Source organism: Bufo bufo, chromosome 6 (assembly GCF_905171765.1).
Source record: "Bufo bufo chromosome 6, aBufBuf1.1, whole genome shotgun sequence".
Lineage (NCBI taxonomy): Eukaryota > Metazoa > Chordata > Amphibia > Anura > Bufonidae > Bufo > Bufo bufo.
This window is the reverse complement of record NC_053394.1, coordinates 378,438,381-378,457,390: the sequence shown is the minus strand read 5'-3', so window position 1 is coordinate 378,457,390 and position 19,010 is coordinate 378,438,381. Positions and strand designations below refer to the sequence as shown.

The 19,010-nt window shown below is 44.0% G+C and overlaps 1 protein-coding gene across 1 annotated transcript in view; it reads right to left on the bottom strand.

Annotated features, from left to right (window-relative positions):
- Window positions 1-19,010, bottom strand: part of MBTD1 (mbt domain containing 1) — a 64,877-nt gene that overhangs the window by 17,478 nt on the left and 28,389 nt on the right. Inside the window, exons 13-15 of the mRNA XM_040435166.1 lie at window positions 14,509-14,591; window positions 12,239-12,473; window positions 3,737-3,814 (exon numbers count right to left, since the gene is read on the bottom strand). Coding sequence (XP_040291100.1) covers window positions 3,737-3,814; window positions 12,239-12,473; window positions 14,509-14,591 — 396 coding nt within the window. The remainder of the gene's footprint in view (window positions 1-3,736; window positions 3,815-12,238; window positions 12,474-14,508; window positions 14,592-19,010) is intronic.

Sequence of the window (19,010 nt, the reverse complement as noted above, 5' to 3'; positions counted from 1 at the left end):
TTCGCTGATGGGCATAGTGAGTTCATGGAAGTTTTTATTTTTTGTCACAAGTTAGTGGAATATAAGACTTTGTATGAAAAAAAAAAAAAAAAAAATCATCATATTCCACTAACTTGTGACAAAAAATAAAAAATTCTAGGAACTCGCCATGCCCCTCACGGAATACCTTGGGGTGTCTTCTTTCCAAAATGGGGTCACTTGTGGGGTAGTTATACTGCCCTGGCATTTTCCAGGGGCCCTAATGTGTGGTAAGTAGGTAAATGACCTGTGAAATCCGAAAGGTGCTCTTTGGAATTGGGCCCCTTTGCCCACCTAGGCTGCAAAAAAGTGTCACACATGTGGTATCTCCGTACTCGGGAGAAGTTAGGGAATGTGTTTTGGGGTGTCATTTTACATATACCCATGCTGGGTGAGATAAATATCTTGGTCAAATGCCAACTTTGTATAAAAAAAATGGGAAAAGTTGTCTTTTGCCAAGATATTTCTCTCACCCATCATGGGTATATGTAATATGACACCCCAAACACATTCCCCAACTTCTCCTGAGTACGGCGATACCAGATGTGTGACACTTTTTTGCAGCCTAAATGCGTAAAATTTTTTAGACATTTATATTCCAGACTTCTTCTCACGCTTTAGGGCCCCTAGAATGCCAGGGCAGTATAAATACCCCACATGTGACCCATTTTGGAAAGAAGACACCCCAAGGTATTCAATGAGGGGCATGGCGAGTTCATAGAAATTTTTTTTTTTTTGGCACAAGTTAGCGGAAATTGATTTTATTTATTTTTTTCTCACAAAGTCTCCCTTTCCGCTAACTTGGAGAAAAATTTCAATCTTTCATGACTCAATATGCCCCTCACTGAATACCTGGGGGTGTCTTCTTTCCGAAATGGGGTCACATGTGGGGTATTTATACTGCCCTGGCATTCTAGGGGCCCTTAAGCGTGAGAAGAAGTCTGGAATATAAATGTCTAAAAAAATTTTACGCATTTGGATTCCGTGAGGGTATGGTGAGTTCATGTGAGATTTTATTTTTTTGACACAAGGTTAGTGGAATATGAGACTTTGTAAGAAAAAAAAAAAAAAATTCCGCTAACTTGGGCCAAAAAAAATGTCTGAATGGAGCCTTACAGAGGGGTGATCAATGACAGGGGGGGTGATCAATGACAGGGGGGTGATCAATGACAGGCGGGTGATCAGGGAGTCTATATGGGGTGATCACCACAGTCATTGATCACGCCCCTGTAAGGCTCCATTCAGACGTCCGTGTGCGTTTTGCGGATCCGATCCATCTATCAGTGGATCCGTAAAAATCATGCGGACATCTGATGGAGCTTTACAGGGGGTTGATCAATGACAGGGGGGTAATCAATGACAGGGGGGTGATCACCATAGTCATTGATCATGCCCCTGTAAGGCTCCATTCAGACGTCCGTGTGCGTTTTGCGGATCCGATCCATCTATCAGTGGATCCGTAAAAATCATGCGGACGTCTGAATGGAGCTTTACAGGGGGGTGATCAATGACAGGGGGGTAATCAATGACAGGGGGGTGATCAGGGAGTCTATATGGGGTGATCACCACAGTCATTGATCAGCCCCTGTAAGCTCCATTCAGACGGTCGTGTGCGTTTTGCGGATCCGATCCATCTATCAGTGGATCCGTAAAAATCATGCGGACGTCTGAATGGAGCTTTACAGGGGGGTGATCAATGACAGGGGGGTAATCAATGACAGGGGGGTGATCAGGGAGTCTATATGGGGTGATCACCACAGTCATTGATCACGCCCCTGTAAGGCTCCATTCAGACGTCCGTGTGCGTTTTGTGGATCCGATCCATCTATCAGTGGATCCGTAAAAATCATGCGAACGTCTGAATGGAGCTTTACAGGGGGGTGATCAATGACAGGGGTGTAATCAATGACAGGGGGGTGATCAGGGAGTCTATATGGGGTGATCAGGGGCTAATAAGGGGTTAATAAGTGACGGGGGGGGGGTGTAGTGTAGTGTAGTGGTGCTTGGTGCTACTTTACTGAGCTACCTGTGTCCTCTGGTGGTCGATCCAAACAAAGGGGACCACCAGAGGACCAGGTAGCAGGTATATTAGACGCTGTTATCAAAACAGCGTCTAATATACCTGTTAGGGGTTAAAAAAACACATCTCCAGCCTGCCAGCGAACGATCGCCGCTGGCAGGCTGGAGATCAACTCTCTTACCTTCCGTTCCTGTGAGCGCGCGCGCCTGTGTGCGCGCGTTCACAGGAAATCTCGGCTCACGCGAGATGACGCCTATTGGCGTTAGCGTAGCCTGGGGGAGCCGCCGCAATGACGCCTTTCGGCGTTAGCGTGGCGGCAAGCGGTTAATTTCTGCAAAATACCTGTGGTGTCACTGCACCACTTAATAACGTGAGAGGCAGAGTTTGCAAAATGGGGTCAATTCTTCCATTTATTATTAAGGATATCCAAGAAGAATTCTAAACATTTACAAAGAAGCTGGAAAGGGGAGCTACAGGCAGCTGGAAGGTGAGAAGATGTCAGTGTCCGCCTATATGATATATCACAAAATGTAATGCATTTATAATTACTCCCAATTATTGGAGGGGGGGGGGGGGAATAAAATAAAATACAATAGGTACATTACAGCAGATGTGTTGCGTCTCTGTACTACTCCATGTGAGATGATGGGCAGTATTTTGAAATGGCTGCCGGCAACCTGTCCTAGAATATGAGCAGAACTGGTTGCCACCACTTGCAGAGCTGTCTAAGGAGGTGAGATGGAGAGTCTCACTACACATTATGCTCCGGCATTGGCATAGATTACACATTGGTGAGCGTCCCTGTCAGGCTGCTCAGCCACGATGGCATATCTTACGCGAGATCACATCATTAACATATATTGTGAAGCAGTTTAGTGAGCCCCCCCACCCTAGACAGCTCTGCAAATGGGAGTCAACCAGTCCTGCTCATACTCCAGGACAGGTTGCTGGTGACCATTTTAAATCATGGAGAACCCTTTTAAATGTTGCCTGTAAGTCCTGCTTCCTCTGCTCACAGAGAGTGAGCCCTGAATTTTTGCCTGAGAGAAGCTTGCTACTTTCACACTAGCGTTCAGAGCGGATCCGTCTGATGTTTCATCAGACGGATCCGCTCCTATAATGCAGACGTTCGCATCCGTTCAGAACGGATCCGTCTGCACTATAACTTAGAAAATTTTCTAAGTGTGAAAGTAGCCTGAGCGGATCCGTTCAGACTTTACACTGAAAGTCAATGGGGAACGGATCCGCTTGAAGATTGAGCCATATGGTGTTGAAACGCAGGTGTGAAAGGAGCCTTATCCTAAGATAAGTGCCTGGCCAGTGGTCCGTCCATACATTACGAGAATTGGGGTCCTTTTTACACCATATGAATATATTGGCAGTTGAGTACGCTGCTTCATTCACTGTCTACGTACCTTCTGAAAATAACCAAGTACAGTTCTCAGCTCTCCTACAAAGAAGTGAATAGAGCAGCAGAGCACAGGCATGATGCCACTATTCACATAGGGGGACACAGCACTCCTGGTTCTCACAATGGTCCCTACACTTGGGCCACCACTCAGACACTTATGCCCTATCTTGCGTATAGGGGATATGTTTAAATTTAGGACAACCCCTTGAAGTTAACAAATATACAGTTTTGAGTAAAAAAACAAAAACAAAACAAAAACAAGAAAAAACAACTAAAACTTGACTTACTTTTTTTGTGTCCTTTGTACTGCTGAGACTTGGACTTCTTCTTCTGTTTGGATACAGTGGTCTGGTTGTCTTTTGTTGCTATAAAGCAAAGTTAGACAACTGTTTTAGTAACGGGGTTATAGAATCAGACATGAATGTGCACACCCATGAAGTTCCTAGTATCTGGAAATCCTCCCTGTACAGATAATCAGATCAATGACAGCTGTATACATCAGAACATAGTGAACCCCCCCCCCCCCTCCCCCAATTGGTGGCTACAAGCAGCCAGATGTTAATGATGCAGAACTCTAACTCCTACAACCATAGGTCACAAATTGAATGAGCACATACATTTTAACCTATTGAAGGAATTAAATTAAAACAATATGAACACTTAAGTCCTTTTGAGCCCTAGACCATCCCCAAATTAAAGACGTCCTGTCACCAAAAATCTATAGACAGCATGTTATAGAGCAGGAGAAGCTGAGCTAATTGAAATATACTTTGTGGGAAAAGTTTCATTAAAACTTGAAATTTATTATTTTTAATCTCTGCTCTTTCTGATTGTATTGCTCACGGGGGAGGCATTATTATTGACTGATAACTATCTATGTATACACAATTACACATAGAATGCTATCAATCACTGATAACATCTCCCCTGTGTACAACTATAAGTGACTGACAGCTATCTCTGTGTACACAATTACACAGGGAATGCTATCAATCACTGATAAACATCTCCCCTGTGTACAACTATTAGTGACTGACAGCTGTCTCTGTGTACACAATTACACAGGGAATGCTATCAATCACTGATAAACATCTCCCCTGTGTACAGTGGCGACTCTAGGATCAATATATAGGGGGGGGGGCACAGAAGATACACAGTCAAAAATGGGGGGGCACTAATAATTTTCACCAGCTAATCATACTACTGAAAAATACTAAAGCAGCCGCTTCCCCTGCAGCTACGCCCCTGACGCTGGGGTAATTTAATTAAGGGGTATCAGGGTACATTGGGTGTCATAACTGAGGAGGGCTATCAGACATTATAAAGGGGTAATATAGCTTACATTACCCATGTATTACGTCCCTGATAGGATAGAACTCCTTAGTTATGTTACCCCTGTATAATGCACCCTGATACCCCTTAGTTATATTATATAACTAAGGGATATCAGGGTACATTACACAGGGGTAATATAACTGAGGGGTATCAGGGTACATTATGCAATGGTAATATAACTGAGGAGGGCTATCATGGGACATTATACAGGGGTAATGTAAGCTATATTGCAACCGTATAATGCCTGATAGGCCTCCTGAGTTATATTACCCCTGTATAATAATGTACCCTGATACCCCTTAGTTATATTACCCCACTGGGATCATATAACTAAGGGGTATCCGGGTACATAATTATACAAGGGTAATATAACTCAGGAGGCCTATCAGGCATTATACGGTAGTAATATAAGTTATATTACCCCCTGTATAATGTACCCTGATACCCCTTGGTTATATTACCCCCTGTATAATGTACCCTGATTACCCTCAGTTATATAACTGAGGGGTATCAGTCAGGGGACATTATGGGTAATATTATAACTAAGGGGTATCAGGGTACATTATACAAGGGTAATATAACTGAGGAGGACTCAGTGCTATCAGGGGAGTGGGGACATTATACAGGGATCCTTAGTTATATTACCCCTGTATAATGTACCAATTATACCCTAAGTTATAGGGGTAACCATATCATCAGGGACAGGTTGAGGAGGGGCTGGACGCAAACCAAGCAGGAGGGAGGGCAGGCCATGAGGCGAGGTAGGTGGGGTATAGGGGTACATACTTTTTTTTAAAACTTTTTAGCAGGAGCAGAGAGAACTCAGAACATGAAGGCAAGGCAAGGCAAGGCAAGGCAAGGCAAGGCAAGGCAAGGCACTCACTGGCAGGCGGCAGCAATTTGCAAAGTCCGTTCGCGCGGGCAGGCAGGCACGCAGCTTTACGTGTTGACGACTGTGACGTCAAGTCGTCAACTCGTCTCTGCAGCTGCCACACTCCCAGCCTGCGCCCGCCCTGCACGCTCTGCCTCCGCGAGTCCGAACGCCGCCCCCACCACGGCACCACCCCATCTGTTATGTGACTCTCATAGACGACGGACTGACTGTATGTATCTGTGTGTTCTCTTCTCTGTCAGTGTGTACTTTAACTTTAATCAGACACTGACACTAAGTCAGTAGTGCGGGCAGCCGGCGCCGCAGCGATTAGCGTTAGCGATTCAGCGGGGGGCAAGGAATGATCTGGGGGAACAATTGCCCCCCCTTGCCCCCCTGTAGCGACGCCACTGCCTGTGTACAGCTGAAGTCAGAAAATACAGAGATTTAAATGTATAAATTACAAGTTTTACTGAATCTTTTTCCACAAAACTATATACAATCTGCTCAGCTCCTCCTACTCTAAAACATGCTACCTGCAGATCGTTTTGCATTTAGGATTATAGGCTGTGTTTACATCACATTTAACATATACATAAAACATATACCTTTGATGGATGTCATACAGTGGTTTCCATCACCATACAGCTCCATTGTAAAAAAAAAAAAAGTGTATGTCAAAGGAGTATCCTGGTTATAACAAGTTACCCTCCATCCCCCCTCAAATGGGTAGAGCGGCTGGTCGGAAAAGCACGCTACCGCTCCATTCATTTCTATCGGAGCGTTGGAGATGGGCGAGTACAGCGCTCGGCTATCTCCCGGGCTCTCACAGAAATGAATGGAGCTGTGGCGAACTTTTCCGACCAGCTGCTCCATCCATTTCAGGGGGGGTCCACAGGTTATGACGTTCTCGTGATCATGGGGCTCCCAAGGGTAGTATAGTTTCTTATACCCCTTTAATGTATACTTTTTTTTTTACCAGACTCAGCAGGATTGTAAAAAGAGTACTGCACTGCTTTTGTATACGTTAAACATAGGGCAAAAACGTGATGTGAACCCAGCCTTAATGACCAAGCAATTTTTTTTTCATTTTCTCATCATTGCATCCATGAACTATAACTTATTTTTCATCGATGTAGTCGTATGAGGGCTTGTTTTTTGTGGGACAAGTTGTAGTTTTTAATGGCACCATGTTGGGGTACAAATATTCATAACTTTTATGAACTCTTTCTGGGGAGGAATACATTTTAAGTTTTTGCAAATTTTTACATTGTACATTTTGAGACATTTAAATAAAATGATAACTTTACTGTGGGTCAGTTTGATTACAGCGAATACCAAATACACATATATCGTTTTATTTTACCACTTTTACACTATAAAAATGCTTTAAAAAAATAAAAAGTTTTTGCATAGCTGCATCCCAAGACCTATAATTTTTTATATTTTTCTTTCTATGGAGCTGTGCGAGGGCTTGATTTGTGTAGGATGACTTGTAGTTTTCACTGGTATCATTGTCGGGTACATAAGACTTTATCACTTTTAGGCCTCATGCACACGACAGTATTTTTTCACGGTCCGCAAAACGGGGTTCCGTTGTTCCGTGATCCGTTTTTGTTTCCGTGTCTTCCTTGATTTTTGGAGGATCACCAGACATGAAAAGTGAAAAAAGTCAAGTTTGCCTTGCAAATGATAGGAAAAAAACGGACACGGATCACGGACGCGGATAGCAATCTTGTGTGCCTCAGTGTTTTTTCACAGACTCATTGACTTGAATAGGACAGGTCATATTTTTTTGACGAAACCAATAAAAGATATATGGATCTATAGGTACCAAATCACAACTCAAGCAACGAAATTTTATACAAAATCACAGATCTTTTTATTGGTACAAAATAGAGTTGTGACCACTGGCCACACAGACATTTAAGAACACTTAAAATGCCATACAGACCGCAGATATATGTGGTAGTTACAATGATTGTGCGTAAAGTGCAAGTGCTAAAATTACTTTACAGCAAAGGCGATTGGTCAGTGCCTAACACCGAGTTTAGTCCTGTCTATACTATGTAGCAAACGGTAAACAATGGACCGTAGACTAAAAGGACCTAATACTCACATCAATGACTCTAAACAAATAATAACATGAATGAGAAAGCATACTGACCAAAAAATCTCTACCACGGCACTGACAGTCTGTGCCCCGACGCGCGTTTCGCCGTCAGCTTTGAAAAAGCTGACGGCGAACGCGCGTCGGGGCACAGACTGTCAGTGCCGTGGTAGAGATTTTTTGGTCAGTATGCTTTCTCATTCATGTTATTATTTGTTTAGAGTCATTGATGTGAGTATTAGGTCCTTTTAGTCTACGGTCCATTGTTTACCGTTTGCTACATAGTATAGACAGGACTAAACTCGGTGTTAGGCACTGACCAATCGCCTTTGCTGTAAAGTAATTTTAGCACTTGCACTTTACGCACAATCATTGTAACTACCACATATATCTGCGGTCTGTATGGCATTTTAAGTGTTCTTAAATGTCTGTGTGGCCAGTGGTCACAACTCTATTTTGTACCAATAAAAAGATCTGTGATTTTGTATAAAATTTCGTTGCTTGAGTTGTGATTTGGTACCTATAGATCCATATATCTTTTATTGGTTTTGTAATGAATGATTATGGATCATTTACTTATTTGAAATAAGGAAACAGTGTTGGTTTATCTATATATTTTTTTGACGGACTGGAAACACGGATCACGGATGCGGATGACAAACGATGCATTATCAGAGTTTTCAACTGACCCATTGAAAGTCAATGGGTCCGCAGAAAGTCACGGAAAACGGAACAACGGACACGGAACACAACAACGGTCGTGTGCATGAGGCCTTAATTCAACTTTTTTGTGGCGGATATCCAAAAAGCAGCAAATCTGAAAAATATTTTTTCTTTACGGTGTTCATCAAGCGGGATAAATTATGTGATGATTGTATGGTTCGGGTCTTTTTACGCATATGGCAATACCAAACATGTAGAAGGGGTTTTATTTTTTTTATTTTTTTCCTTTCAAAAAAATTTTTTTCAATGGGAAAAAGGTGTTTAACCAAAAGATTTTATATATATTTTTTTTTAATAAAAAAAACTTTTTTCTTTTATAATCATGTATTAGTCTCATAAATGAATTTGATTTGTGATCCTTTGATCGTTTGCACAGTACCATTGTATTACTTACATTATGTAGTGCAGAGTACTATACTGTCAGTACGATTCTGACAGGCACTCTATTAGGTTGCACCTATGGCACAGCCTAATAGGGCATATACACAGGGCGGACCTGGGGTCTTTGATTGGACCCCCAGCTGCAGCGGTACAGACAGCAGTAATTATATGTAAAGTGTAGGCAAGCCATATGTAAAGTATAGCAATCCTCTGCGGTAGCGCAATACATGTAGTACTCACTATAAAACTCCCGGACTAGCAGGCTGGCTGGCCGTCACTCCCTTCGTCACACGCAGGCTCCGCCTGCTTCATTAATAAAGTGGGAGGAGCATGTGAGTGACAAAGTGCATGACCGGCCAGCCTGCCTTCTAGTACTAGAGTTTCATAGTGAGTACTACGTGGATTGCACTACCACAGAGGATTGCTATACTTTACATATGGATTGCCTACGCTTTACATATGGATTGCCTACACTTTACATATGAATACTGCTGTGTGCGGGACCCGGTGTAATAGAGTACAGCGACTGCACCGGGCGCCGCCGCGATTTCAACACCAGTTGCCGACCTCCAACCCCTGTATTGCGGGTCACTATTTACACAGGGACACTGTCATGGGGGGGGAAATCTGTGGATGACCCATATATAGCATAAGATGCTATATATGTGTCATCCACAGATTTCCCCCCCACAACAGTGCGTCCTCCACAGATCCCCCACAACAGTGCGTCCTCCACAGATCCCCCACAACAGTGCGTCCTCCACAGATCCCCCACAACAGTGCGTCCTCCACAGACCACCATTAGTTCAAAACCCACCAAAAGCACACCTTTTGGTTAAAAATATTTTTTTTCTTATTTTCCTCCTCAAAAACCTAGGTGCGTCTTATGGGCAAGTGCGTCTTATAGGGCGAAAAATGCGGTATATCGTCATCAAACTGGCTTTCCAGTTCTTTGAAATGGATGGCTGATCTTTAGGATAGCCCATTAATAATGGATTGACTCTTGGCCTGGTTGCGCATGATAAACAATGAAGGGTATAAGGCATTCACCGGACACTGTGGCCCCTTCAAACAGCTGATTGATGGGGGTGAAAGCCAGATTAAATATTGACAGCCTATCCCAAGAAAGGCCATAAAAAAAGATGGAAAACCACTTTTAAAGGATTTGTCTTGTGATTATAAATACATTTCCAAATACCTTTCATTAGTTATAATGGCCCGTTTTGCCTTAGGAGCAATCATTAGGAGAGAAAAAATGGCCACCATCCTATTTGTACACACAAAACCTGTCCTAATCACACAGCAGGACAAGTTAGGCCTGTATTACACCAACAGATTATCTGATAGATTTTCTGACGAATTACACACACAGATCTTTTGAAAACACACCACAAACTATTAGTATGATTGGACAGACATTGGTCAGATAATCTGTTGGTGTAATACAACCCTTACTTCACAACACTGAGCTAAAGAGCTGCCTCATCTTCCTCTCCTGCTTGTCAGGAATTATGATCCTGAATACAGCTGATAAGAACTTTAGCCGAATCGCTGTAGGAATCGTAAGAATGGACAGGACAGACTGGTAATGTAGGGGCTGTGGTAATGGAGATTGCATAAAAGTGCTGCTGCTTATTATCCACATCCCCACCTACTCTCTGTACTTCATGTCTCCTCATGAACTCCATTCCTACAGAGATTCGGCTAAAGTTCAAGATCATAATCCCTGACAAGCAGAGCAGAGAGGAGGATGAGGCAGCTCTGTAGCTCAGTGTTCTGAAGTAACTTGTCCTCCTGTGTGATTAGGACAGGTTTTGTGTGTACTAATAGGACAGCGACCATTTTGTTTCTCATAGTGATTGCTCCCTAGACAAAACAAGCCATTATTACTAATAAAATGTATTTGGAAAAATGTTTATAATAATGTAATATTTAAGTATTTTCATTTTTCTTAATTCTTGGAGAATCTTGATGGAATTGGTATTACCATTGACTTGTTATGGCTGCTCCTGGCGTCCTTCTCATACTCTCTCAGAACATTCACCTAAAGTGTGTTCTGTTGTGCAGACGAGAACACCAGGGTGCATCATAACAAGGGTCTGTCTTTAAAGGGATTCTCCAGGACTGAACCAGGTCCCGGTAGTCAGACCATCGAGGGCCAGACTACTGGCATCCCTTCCAATCAGCATTTTTGCTGTAGCTCTAGAAACAGGCACAGGAACTACAAAGCTCTGTCCATTGTTTCCAGCGCCTAAGCTACTGCAAGCCAGCTTGTCATTGGAAGGGGGAGTTGTCGTGGCACAGCAGTTTTAGTCCGGCTGATTCTCGTGCCAGCATCAGAAGCAACGATCGATGCCGAGGAACAAGGTAAGTACAGCCTCTGTGAGGGGCCCGTGCATATGGGGGGCGGGCATTATAGGTCTTGGATAACCCCTTTAAAGAGGACCTTTCACCGATCCTGACATTGTGAACTAAGTATCATGACATATACAGCAGCGCTAGAGCCCTTACTTGAAAAAAACCTCCCAGGCTGTGAGCTCTGCGCTGCGATTGGCCAGCGCTACAGCCTAGGAGAAGGAGACGCCCGCAGAACAAGGGCAGACACCGCCTACTATAACTAAGTCCCCGAACATACCTGAGGACATAACGGGAGAACGGAGCGGCTCCCAGGGATAATAGTAAGTGCAGTGAGATCCCTGGGCGCCGCTGTATATGTCATGATACTTAGTTCACAATGTCAGGATCGGTGAAAGGTCCTCTTTAATAGGGCCAGACCGCAAACATGTAGTTTCTGGCAATGCTGGATCCAGAGAGACTTGGCAGGCTGTTCCGGCAGGGAACTAGCCTAAGATTGAAGCACCTTTGGCTGCAATTACAGTCTCCTGGTATGATGCCACAAGGTTTGCACATCTGGATTTGGGGATTTTCTGCCACTCTTCTCTGCAGATCCGCTCACGTTCTGTCAGGTTGGATGTGGATGTCGGTGGGCAGCCATTTTCAGGTGTCTGAGATATTCGATTGGGTTCAAGTAAGGGCTCTAGCTGTGCCACTCAAGGACATTCACACAGTTGCTCTTAAGCCAGTTGCTCAGAAGGTGGTTGAGACACACAGGGCAGCACCAGAAGTTTTTTTGCTTTCAGACTTTACAGTGATCACCGACACTGGACCACATACCAAGAAACTGGCACTACTATGTCATTTATACCTGGGCAGATGTTGGAGGTACATCAGGAAGGTAATGATAAGTCTTCCTGCTTTTAAGTAGGACTTTAGGTTTACGTGTCTGCTTCACGGGACATGCACTGTAGACATCTAGGGGTTATTTAAAGGAAACAAAAATGACAACTGACAAACAAATTTTCAACTTACCTTGTGGTGCTGGAGGTTGTAGTTGGTATCCTGTTAATTGACACCAGCCAACAGGATAGAGGTCAGGGGATTCACAGTCTACCCACTGATCATACTCGTCTTCCCAGCCATCAAAATGGATCCTTAGTAGTCTGTGTATAATGCGTGTGACTGTAGCAACACACACTAACCGGGGTTCCATGAGATCTACGGCTTCAAGCTTCATTCCAACACGGAAGCCATGATTGGGGACTTCCTAGAGAGACAAAAAAGACATCTGCTCTATAAATGATCATAAGAAAGTGAAACCGGCTATGTAGGGATTTATAGTGCTCTGGAACACTGCCGGTAACAACACACAAGCTGTATTATGCCTAGTGCAAGGCCTGAGGAAGAAGTGCAGGCCATAATGGGTTAAAGAGGTTTTCCGAGACTTTACTACTGATGACCTATTGTCAGGATAGGTCATCAGTATCTCGTCTGTGGGAGTCTGACACCCTGGACCCTGCAGATCAGCTGCTTGATAAGGCACCGGTGCTCCTGTGAGCGCCACGACCTTCGATTAGCTTTTCCTAGGCCAGTGACGACATGTTTATCGGTCACATGACCTAGGCGCAGCTCAGTCCCATCGAAGTGAATGGGGCTGAGCTGCGATACCAAGCACAGCCGCTATACAATGTAGGCTAAGCTGCGAGAAGGCCGCGACGTACACAGGAGCACCGCTCAGAAAACCCTTTTAAAAGCAAACACGAGCGAAACCTCTGGGTCAAATCCTCATGTCCTGAACTAGGTGTAACACAAGTGGCAAGATGTTCAATACTTGTGCAATGGAAAGTGGAGCATTTGCCTATAGGAACCAGTCAGTTTATAAAGACAACTGCTCCAGTTTTCTTTACAACAGTTTTGAGAAACTTTCCTGTGCATTAATTTGGTTTTTAGTAGCAGTTGCGATTTCAGTTGGATGCCTAAATATCACACACTAGCATTAGAGGGGAAGTCCATTTTTTTAAATTTGCACCCCAGAACAGCTGTGTCTGGCAGTGTGTACCCACAATCCTGTGTACTCACCTGCTCACCGCAGTTCCTGGGCTCTGTTCACTGGTCTTCCGGTCCTAGTCTGTCAACGCAGACACAGGCAGGACTATGTGCCGCTGCAGTCAATGACGGGCCTCAGCAGTGATGTGCCGCTTGGGGAAAAAAGCTACCTCTGAAGCCAGTCATTGGCTGCAGCAGCGCACATGTCACTGTCTGTGTGGAAGTTGACAGACGCAGATGGGAAGACTAGTGGCTGTGGCTGAGTGACACAGGGCAGCATCAGAAGTTTTTTTCAGATCAACTTTATGGTGATCACCAAGACTGGCCATCAGCGTGACCACATGCCCAGAAACAGGCGCTACTGTGTGGCGTATCACAGGGCAGATGTTGGGAGGAAAACGCTGGCCTTATTCAAGAAAAGGTCGAACTTTACAAACAAATGTCTGTTACAACCATACTAACTATCTAAGCATAAGGGTAAAGCCACACATGGCTGACATTTTAGAGGACAGATCCACCTGTTACATGCAGATAGTGCTGCAGATATCACTCCTGGACATCGGAGGGATGACATTTGTTCATCCACAGCTTTCCAACCACAATGACAAAATGCAGTATGCTTTGGCATTCCCTTGCAGAAAATGTCTGCCGCATGTGGATGACGTTTGTTGCCAAGTGGCTTTACTATTAAAAGGGTTTTCAGAAATTGTACTACTGATGCTCTATCCTCTGGATAGAATAAATAAAGATCGTAACCAGCATCTTCTCTTTTGCAAGTTTATTTCAGTCCACACATAAAACAAGGCAACATTTCGGCTTATACCAAGCCTTTCTCAAGCCATCCTCTGGATAGGTCATCAGTATCTGATCGGTGGAGGTCCGTCACCCAGGACCTCCACCGATCGGCTGTTTGAGAAGGCACCGGTGTTCCTGTGAGCAACATGACCTTCTTGCAGTTTACCAAGTACAGCACCACACACTGTATAGTGGCTGTGCTTGGTACCGCGCTCATCCCCATTCACCTGAATGGGGCTGAGTTGCTCCTAGGCCACGTGACACATGAATGTGACACCACTGGACTAGGGAATGGTGCGTGAAGGCAGCGGTACTCACATGTTCTCAAAAAACTTATTGTGGGGGTCCTGGGGGTCAGACCCCTACCAGATACTGATGACATATCCAGGATATAGGTCATCAGTAGTAAAATCTTGTAAAACCCCTTTAAAGCACTAAATGTACAGTAATGTGTAGATTACCTTGTTAAAGAGCTTTACAGGAGCAGCTATGGATCCACTTTCCCTGAGGTAGTCAAACCATTTGAAAGGTAGTTTTGCGTAGCCTAGAAAATAAATTTGAGATAGCTTATCTGAGTCTGCGATCAGAGTTCATTTGGCAATATTCAATGTAGAAGATATAATTGGTCAATACTTCTTCAGAAGTCCCATTTGTACTGTAAATGCTGCCTGTGAACACAGCTATATATTTAGAGGCCAACACAAGAAGTGCCTCCTGCCTCTCCATAAATCAGCACACAAAGGGGGCTTGAAACCGTTCCATTGAAGCCCAAGTACAGCCCATCCGCAGAATAGGATCTGACAGCTCTGTGGAAATGTTTGTTTTATCAAATATGTGCACTGCAATTTGAAAAATCTCCTGGGATAGCGTCAACAGATCTTATTTTGTGCCCCCCTGGTGTTTTATAAAAGACACTGCTGTTGTATTGTCTGAATATATTATTACAGTTCTTTCTGCCAATGTCGATGGTATTTTTAATATAGTCTCTTTTATTGCACTTAGTTCCTTGTAGTTTGAGGAACGGTTTCTGGGCTGAACATTCCATCTTCCCTGCCAGAAGTCTCCCCATCCCCAAGGGCTTGCGCCCGTGGTGATTGCTAATCAGATTCTGAGACACCCAAGGCATCCCCTCGATAAATTTGTTGGGATTGTCCACCATAGTAATGACATCCTTACTACTGAACCTTGCTACTGGAAGTTGTAGTCCAAGGATAGGGGAGAACCGTTCCAGTTCTTTAGACTGTCCTCCTGCAAAGGTCTTGAATGAAACGGAGCATAGGTTACCGCCGGGATGGTGGATGTCATTAAACCTAGTACACCCATAACTGAGAAAGAGATCCTGTATTTTGTCTACCAATATCATTACCTTTTGTTCTGGCAGGAAACATTATTAAAAAGTCGTCTAAATAAGGGACTAGAGTGATTCTTTTTAACCTTACATAGGCTGCTACTTCCGCTATAATCTTGGTAAACACCCGAGGAGCCTGTGATATTCCAAAAGGGGAGAGCTTTGTATTGCAGATGAAGAAGAGAGCCCTGAACCCAAACTGCCGTTCTCAAAACTTTTTGGGAGCTGACACTGATCGGGACATGATAGTATGCCTCCCCTAGATCTATACTTGCCATCCAACAGTTCGGGAGAGGAGATTTATGGCAGATGATAAAGTCTCCATACAAATTTTTTTTTGGATCTCAGATTCTTGTTTTATCTCTTTACATTCAAGATTACTCTGAAGGAACCGTCTTTTATTTTATTTTTTGTAAAAAAAAATAAAAGGCAGAGAATAGAACCTGGTCCCGTCCCCCCCTCCCTCGGGGACTAAACTTACAACCCCTTTCTGAAGTAATGAAAAAAAAAACCTTTGCAAAATTAAAGATTTTTCTGCTTCTTTTGGATTCTTGGTTATTATAAAAAAAATCTTCCTGTGGTGCCGTCATGCTCTGCCCTGTGAGTGATCTGAGAAAGTCTGTGAGACTTGCGGCACGTGAGCCTATCTGACAGATTGTTTGTTGTGTTGTTGGGCGGGTTCCCATCTCCTCGCAGGTTCTACTCGTTAGTTAGTGATGCTATTTATCTCCACTTCTCACTATAGCCCTTGCGGGTTATAGTTTCTTCTGGAGTTCTTGGCTGCTGTTTGGTGGATCTCCTGCTCCCAGTCCGTCTTGAGATAAGTCCTCTTTTCTTCCCTTTTGTTGTATTTCCTGGCTAAGCCTTAGGAAGACACTGGTTCCTTCATCTCTTGCAAGGAACTGGTTGTCTTATCACATGTTCCCTAGCTGAGGGTCTGTTTCAGTTGCAGCAGGGATTAGGTTCCAGTGCATGAACACTTCTACCATTGGGATTTGTTCATGTTGTTAGCAGTGAGGGAAAGGCTTAGGGTTTGTCAGGTGGTAACCATTCCCTGTTCCTTAGTTGTGGGGCCTAGCCTGGTGTTTTGTTACCTGTTCGTTGTGTTTGGTTTGCTTTCCTCCCCTCACCTTCCGTGACAGGTGAGAGGAATTCTATTTGAAACTCTCTTAAAATGATGTCTAAGATCCACTTGCTTTTTGTCATTTCTTTCCAGGCCGGGTAAAACTTGGATAGTCTTCCCCCCACCTCGCACCTGGCGTCAATCCTGCTTATCCTTGGATTTGGAATCATTTGAGGCTCTGAACAAAAACCCTGACTTTCTGGGAGCTCTATCTTTCTTTTCTGGGTGTCTGAACCTCTGTTTACTTAGAAAATAAGTGGGTTCAGAAGGCCTAGAAATTTTCAGAGGTACCGGAAATCCCTTTTTACTGTCTGATGCTTTTCAAGAATGTCATCCAAAGAAGGCCCAAATAACCTCTGACCCTCACATGGTAGGGAACAAAGCCTCGCTTTGGAACCCTGGTCGCCCTTTCAAGATTTAAGCCAGATGGCCCGTCTAGCAGCGTTAGATAACGCGGCTGATCGAGCAGAAAATCTAATGGCATCAGAAAAAGCATTTAGCCCAAAAAAATAATCGGCCGCTTTTATAAATGTTGGAAGGAGGATAGAAGGATCTCTAGGGGTTTTATCTTTAATATGTGACTGCATTTGTCCTAACCATAGCTTTAAAGACCTAGATACCCAGGAAGCAGCAATACTAGTAGAAGCAGATTCCCCGGATTTTTTATTGCTTTCATATCTAAGGGATCACTAAGAACCTCTAAGTCATTAAAGGAAAGGGCATTTTATTGCCATTGGGGCATCTACAATAGGTGCTTTATCCCAGACTGAAGATACTTGTTCATCAAAAGGATATTTTCTTTTAATTGTATTAGGAACAAAGAAAATTACTATCTGGATTCCTCAATTCTTTTTTAATTAGGGCCTCCATATTTGTATGAACAGGAAAAACTATGCTTTTTAGGTACTAATCCTTCAAAAAACCTGGTCGGCAATGGATTTCTGCTGCTTAACATCCTCCAATTGCATTGTTGCTCTGACTGCTTTTAATAATGGCTCCGTATCTTCAGCGGGGAAAAAGTCCTCTGCCTGCTCGTTCTTCTTCTTCAGAAGAATTGCTCCCCATCCCCACATCACTTGACGCATCAAAATTCCATTTATCTTCATCTGAAATATCTGAATCAGAATCTACATTCTGTCTAGTGCCACATGCGGATTGAGGAAAGAGCTGTTTTAGGGGTTTAAGGGAAGCTCTAACCTCTGATTTCACCAGAGGCTTGATACTTTTTGACATAGATTGAGACTCTTCCAATACTAACTTTTCAATGCAAGATTGACAAATCTGTTTTAGATGAGAAGCAGGCAGCATACTTTTACAAATAGAACACTCCAATGAGCAATGCGAGAGAAATAAAGGAATTATCTCACCCTCTTGGTAGCTGTCCCCCACTCCTCAGGCCAAAGTACAGGGCTTGATGGTCTAGAGCAGGGGTAGGCAACCTCCGGCACTCCAGGTGTTGTGAAACTACAACTCCCAGCATGCATACTTGCTCTGCTCTTCTCAGAACTCTCATAGAAATGAATGGAGCATGCTGGGAATTGTAGTTTCACAACAGCTGGAGTGCCGGAGGTTGCTGATCCCTGGTCTAGAGGGCTCAATAGGGTCGGCGCGGACCGCATCTCCTGTTTCCGACAGACATTCTCAGAAGGAGGAATCCTGCACAGCACTGTGTGCAATAAGGCTGGCTGCTGTCCCCCACTGCCCATTTATATACTGCGCGCCAGGCTCCCTCCCCTGCTACTGCAGGTCCCAGCCACATGTGTCCCCAGTTTGATCCAGCGTGAGCTTGCGCTGCCGGCGTCATGACCATGCCCAGCGCACAGATGACGCAGCCATCTTTGAAAGTCCTCCACACTGAGATCAAACTGGAGCCGCCTGGCACGACCACAGCGGCTCCAAACATGGGGGAAGCTAGGAGTAGAGGTGGAGGAACAGCAGGCTCGACGAGCGGCTCCCCAAAGAGTCTTACGCCGCCATAGGAAAGGTCACCCACGGACTTAAAACCTGGAACCTCCACAGCCATCTTGGTGTGCACTTCTTCAGACGTAGGTTCCCCAGGACCTCCTATCGGGAGGACAGGAAAACTGAACTGAGGTGTGGTGGGGGTGTGAGCTTTTTATATCCTCAGGTTTCCTGTCCTGGATGGGAGTTCCATCACGCATGGGTGCTGTCATGGGTGAGGGGAAATATAACAATAAACTTGATTCATTTTACCATTCCCTTGCCAATAGGGTGCGCCTCTAGGCCATCTGATAATGTCCCATAATACTGACAGGGTGCAAGGGATATTGACAAAAGGTAGTAACATCCAGTAACATCCATTTATTTATACATTTCCAGGAGAAATAACAGAAATAATAAAGTAGACTCCCAAGAAAAGGTTCTACAACATTATTATTTCATGAAGAATTCCTTTTCTTTGGCTTAGACATGTCAGAAGACTCAACAGGTCCTCTAATCAGATATTGAACATTATTTATGATGTACAATAG